Raw genomic sequence first — 5,677 nt, 5'->3', positions numbered from 1 at the left:
TCTCTAACTCTCTCTCTCATCCCTTCCACTTCCTCCATTGAAGGACTACGAGATTTAAAAAATTTCCAACAAATTCACATTTTCCAACGACTTCAAGTATTTTTTTTTTACCATCTCGTTATATTACTGGAAAATGCTAATGTAATTTAAAAAATTCAAATTGCATGAAATTAATAACGACATGGGATTATGAATAAATTAACATCTAATCATCTCCAACATCGTCCTTACAATACACACCTTAATTAATATACATTCATTGATTCACATCGAAATAGAAAGAAAAAAAAATCTAAATAAGAACTTTTTTTCTTGAGAAAAAAGGTGTAAAGGAAAAAAAAAAGTTCCCAAATCCTCAATACAAAGTACAAACCATGTTAATGATCCCCCTTAGGCCTTAAGTAGCAGTACATAATCAATTAAAATGAGCACATAAAGATTTATAGAATAAGAGGTTGTAATTAAACAATATCTCTTAGAAGTTGTTACTACCATTTTCAGATCATGTGGCGCTCAGTATCTACTACTGAATGTGCATTCACTTGTTTGCAAAGTCAACTAACTGATTCTGCACCAACAAAAGATATTAGCGAATGAAAGGCTTGAAAGTGGTGACAACCTTGTTGAAGCTACCAAGCCATGGTTTCCTAGCATGAGACGACACCGTTCCATCATTTCCAGCCAACAACCTATACTTATCCTTCCTAGTGAAGTTAGTACATTCAAACCCTAATGTAGCAGCCAATAAACGTTGCACGTAATTCGCGACGTCATGAGGGTTTTGACCGGCTGAGCAGGTAGCCTCTTCGGGTAGTTGGTTCAAGAATGTAACCTCATAAATAGGTCTAGGGTTCATGAAGAAGAAAAACGGGTCCAAACCCTTCCACCCACGGGCCGTGGTTGCATGGAATAACCCGACCCTATAATTCATAGCAACGGGTACTATTTTATCCGTTAACTCAGCAAATAAGGCACTAAACCTTAATAAAAATGGTTCCCTACAAGTTGTTCCTTCAGGACAAACCACCAAATCTCCTTTTTCTAACTCCTTTTTTATTCTTTCGCCATCCACGTGGCGATCACGTGTTAGTCTAATGGTTGGAATTGGTGAAAGCATTTCTGATACTCTTGAAATTGAATATGTAACAGCTGGTATTCTCCTGCCTAGAACGTATGAAACAATTACGGGGTCCATTAGGGTTCGATGTGTGCATACGAATAGGAAGCCGCCGTTGGTGGTGGTGGTGGTGCTGGTGGTGGTGGTGGAAGGTGGTGTTGGTGGCTTGCCTTTCACTATTACACGGCCACCAAAGATAGCCGTCATGTAAGGAACCAACCAAAATGGGAACACTAGACCGATTGATAACCGGATTATTGCTAGTACTATACCAATTGGTATCCATAAGAGGATTAGGAGGGCGATGGCGGGGTTTGGCCGCTTTACTAGGCGGCCGTCGTGGAAGATCACCGGTTGTGGACGAATTAGGTCATGATTGTGTGTTGTTGTGGTGAATGGTGAATGACATTGTTCCTGCAATATGGTCACGTAACATTCATCAATTTGTTTATTTTTGTAACTATCTAGCTAGAAAATTTTATGATAGTATATATGTTAGCTATGTTTTTGTTACGTAAATTAAAACTAAGCTGGATGAAATTCCATGCAAAAATAGTAGTAGTAAAAAAAATAGAGATATTTACGTACTAATACATCTAGAACCCACATGATCGATAATATGAGCTAGCTAAGGTGAAACATTGATTTAATTTACTCTTAAATTATACTAGTATTATACTATATGCTTACCTTGCAAAGTGACATGAATGTGTTAGAATCATTACTACTAGACCTTCCCAAACCTAAAGAAGGTTTCTCATCGCCAAACAACTTAGAAACTCGATCCGAATCTGACCCGAAATCATATACAAAACCCGTTAAATATCCAAACCGGTTCACAACCAGCTCACTCCCTATAACTTCATCAGCTTTCAAATGATCCTTAACAAACCTTTCCACCATAAGTCTAGGAGTTTTGGTAACCACAACTTTTTTATCATATTGATAAAAAACCCTCCAAGCATCTATATCAATATCATCCATATAGAACTTGGGTAAGACCGCTCTAGCCACGGATTCAATATCGGGTATCCGGAGCCCTACAACCGCGATAAAAATGGTAAGTTTGAACCCGACTTCATTCATACCCATTAGATCAAGCAAACGAATAATGGGCCAAAAAATGAGAAGTAAAGTGAATCGGATAAGACCCGACGCCTCGAATGCAATAAGCATGAAGTAGGAAAACGGGTCCGGATCCTTTACAAGTGTTCCTTCTAACTCAGATACTACTGACTCCATTGGTAGAAACTTCATAATTTTTTGTGTTAGAGACTTTTTTTTTTAGGGTTTTTTTCTTTTGTTAAGCTAAGAAGAAATGTGGGATTAAATTCTTGGCTAGATTTGATGAAAATGATGGTTTTTAATGGTGTGTGAAAGTAAGAAAATTTTCAATTGTTGAAAAAAAAGAGGCAGTTCATCAGTATGCAACTACCTTAGGTTCTTATCTTTCCTTGCATGGCTCCCCTGCTTTTTATATATTCTTCTTCACACCACTTTTTTTTAAGATATTAATTCTAAGTATGAAATTTCCATGTTTTCTTAGGTAAGATTTTGGAGCTTGAATTGAATGAAAATAGAGTACGCCACGCTAACATACATATATTGATTACTTAACTTCAACAACCATAGTTTAATTATTATCAAATTTGATTTGATTAAATCTAAGTCCACGTGGTGGCTCAGGGGTATGTATTATACGTATAAAGGAAGAACTATAGAAGCTAGTATTAGGTTACTAGTATATGAAGTATACAACCAAACCAAGCTTCTTTTGGTAGAGGTGGTGGGGAACTCACCTTGTGACTTGTAGGTTATAAGTTCGAACATCACTATCTACTTATGCTTGGGAGTAGGGATTCTCTTTTTTCCCCCTATTTTCAAGCGTTGATCTGTGTAGCTGGGTTGGCTGACCTGTGCGATCCAGTAGGGTCCTTCTTACTAGTGGGTCCCCAATGGAGGCTCAAAAAAAAAATGGAGTATACAACCAAATAGTACTTGGTCTTGTGAAACTCCACTGAGGTACTTTGGGGATGAGGATTTTCCCTTGCCATTCTCCCTACTCCCAAGGAACCTTGCCTACAAACCCGGATCGGGTTGATCTGAGCGAGGTTCCAATCCAGTTAGGACGTCTTCTCCTTACCAAAAAAAGAAAAATGTATATGGAGTATACAAGATTACATATCTAGGAGCTGATTATTATATTTGACTTTGGAACCAAAAATAATAAGTTTTTTTATTATTTACATGGATATACAAATGACTGATATGATTGGAATTCAAGTGTTAAAAAAACATTGAAAAGACAGCACCTTAGAAGTTACCATTTAAGCTAGCTATAATTCATAATAATCCAATCCAAAGACGTAAATTTAACTTTAAATAAAGAAAAATCTTTTTTATAAGTGTCTTCCATTAATATTATCTTTTTTACTTACTGTTAACAAAGTGTCTTTCATTAACGTGAAAGTATATACAGATCATACTCTTTCTATTTCGTAATAAGTTTAATCTATACTTCATTTTGAATTGGTTTCTGTATTTCCCTGCTTTCTTATTACTACAATGGAGTCGGTTTTTCTTTCAATCTTTTTTTCTAGACTTTTTTTTTGTGTCATCCCAAATATAAAGCTTATCAATTGCATACAAACATGAGGAGTATGATTAAAAAAGGACTACTGTCCATGGAAAATGTTTGGGAAAACTTTGAATTCTTGCTTGTGACCATATATAAGTATCCAAATATACATCTCTTAGAATGGTCGATCGAGTATCAAACTATTCCTGGGACTCCAACTATAAGCTTAAGGTTTTGGTTGAGTTAATCCTTTGTCATGGTATCAGAGCCCAAGGTTGTTGGGCCATTCATATTGACAATTTATCATGCAACTGGATAAGTCCCTCTATTGGACGATCATTCCTAATAAGGATTGTCTTACCAGTATGCCTTAATTCTAAGGACACTCACATGTGAGGTGGAGTGTTGAACCTCATGTATGTTGTGCACATGTGAGATGTCCCACATTGGAGAAAGTGAAGAGAAAGTACCACAATATAAGCTAGAGAAGCTACTCCTACTATTACCAATTGGTTTTAGTATGGAACCTCCTTTGGGCTTATAAAATGGATCGAACTCTCCTCCTCTGTACTGGGTTACACAGGCCCATTTTCAATCATATCAAATTTATCATGGTATCAAAGCCAGTGTGACATAAAGGTCACAGATTCAAATGATCTCATCCACCCCCTCGATCCTTTCTAAGTGGAATATTTAGCGCCAGGTACGAGGGAGACCTGGTTGCTGCATCCACACTTCATTTTTGGTTGAGTTGGTCCTTTGACAATGATTGTAAATGATATGTGCTACCATCATATCTCCTACAACCAATCAAAATATCTAAAAAGTTATAATTTTTTTTTTCATTAATTTTCAAAACTCTCCCTATTTTCCAAAGTTATAAGAAGATTTATAGATCTGTTAGAGGTTAATCTAGAAAAATCTAGATGTGTAATGAAACATGAAATGATGTATCTAGAAACATCTTGTACAAAACTACAAATCAAAGATATTAGACAAGTAAGTGTAGAGAAATCTAGAAACTAGAACTACAACAACTATAAATATGTGTTGTATGTGCATGAGTTGAAATCGAGTCAAACAAGTGAACCCCACACAAGATATTAGGAAAGGTAGATTCAAAGAGTTCTACCAAGGTGAATGAGAGACATGAGCTCTCACAAACACACTTATACAATTAATTATCAATGAAAATGCAATTTTATGATACTATTCGGATCCATCAAAACTTCCGTGTGCCCCACAAATTCTATCAAGATCCACGTGGTATAATAATTGTATTAGAAAATTCCCGATATAAATACATGGATGCATATGAGAAATTGAGAACCATGCACAATCAAGTATTGATTTATCAAAATTATTTTATTTATTGACGTGCAGATATAGCTAAATGATATAGAATCATATGTTGGTCGTTCCAACCATGACCTCAATTGCTCAAACGCACCAAAAATAACGACTTGAATAAAGCCGTTAAGTTAATTAATGATTGAAGGTGGATAATCAATGGCTACTTTTTCTTATACTTCTATAAACAAATATTTATTGTGAGTGAAACTAACCTTAACAGTTGTTTTTTTTGTTTTTTTTTGGAACGTAACTTTTGGTTACTTAGTTAATTATCTACATGTTTGTATCTTTAGGAGCCCGATAGCCCATGCATGTAATTGCATAAGTGCAGTACGTATATACTCCCTTTGTAAGCTCTAACTATATAAAAATTCCCACAATGCTCAAAGATAGCTAAGACTTGTCACTCAAATAAATAAATATTACTCCTATTACTCCCTCCGTCTCCGTCTCAAAGTATAGTTCTCATTTCTTTTTTTATCGGTAATTTATGCAAGTAGAATCTAAGATGGATAATAAAGATTTTTTGTTTATTTAAATAAATGTTGTATGAAAAAAAGATGATTTTAGGATAGAGAATGGAGAATAATTGGTGAAAGAGCATCAATTGTAACGTTTTGGTTGAATAA

General features: G+C 35.4%; 1 protein-coding gene across 1 annotated transcript; it reads right to left on the bottom strand.

Moving 5' to 3' along the window:
• Positions 1 to 227: 227 nt before the first annotated feature.
• Positions 228 to 2,762, bottom strand: LOC104904415 (glycerol-3-phosphate acyltransferase 7). Its single transcript, XM_010692662.4, has 2 exons — positions 1,808 to 2,762; positions 228 to 1,531 (listed from the first exon to the last, which is right to left on the bottom strand). The coding sequence occupies exons 1-2, from the start codon at positions 2,372 to 2,374 to the stop codon at positions 587 to 589; spliced, it is 1,512 nt and encodes a 503-aa protein (XP_010690964.2). The 5' UTR covers positions 2,375 to 2,762; the 3' UTR covers positions 228 to 586.
• Between the last annotated feature and the right edge of the window lie 2,915 nt (positions 2,763 to 5,677).

The sequence above is a fragment of the Beta vulgaris genome, chromosome 2 (genome assembly GCF_026745355.1).
Source record: "Beta vulgaris subsp. vulgaris cultivar EL10 chromosome 2, EL10.2, whole genome shotgun sequence".
Classification (NCBI taxonomy): Eukaryota; Viridiplantae; Streptophyta; class Magnoliopsida; order Caryophyllales; family Amaranthaceae; genus Beta; species Beta vulgaris.
The sequence above is the reverse complement of the archived record's forward strand: the minus strand, read 5'-3'. Positions and strand labels throughout refer to the sequence as shown.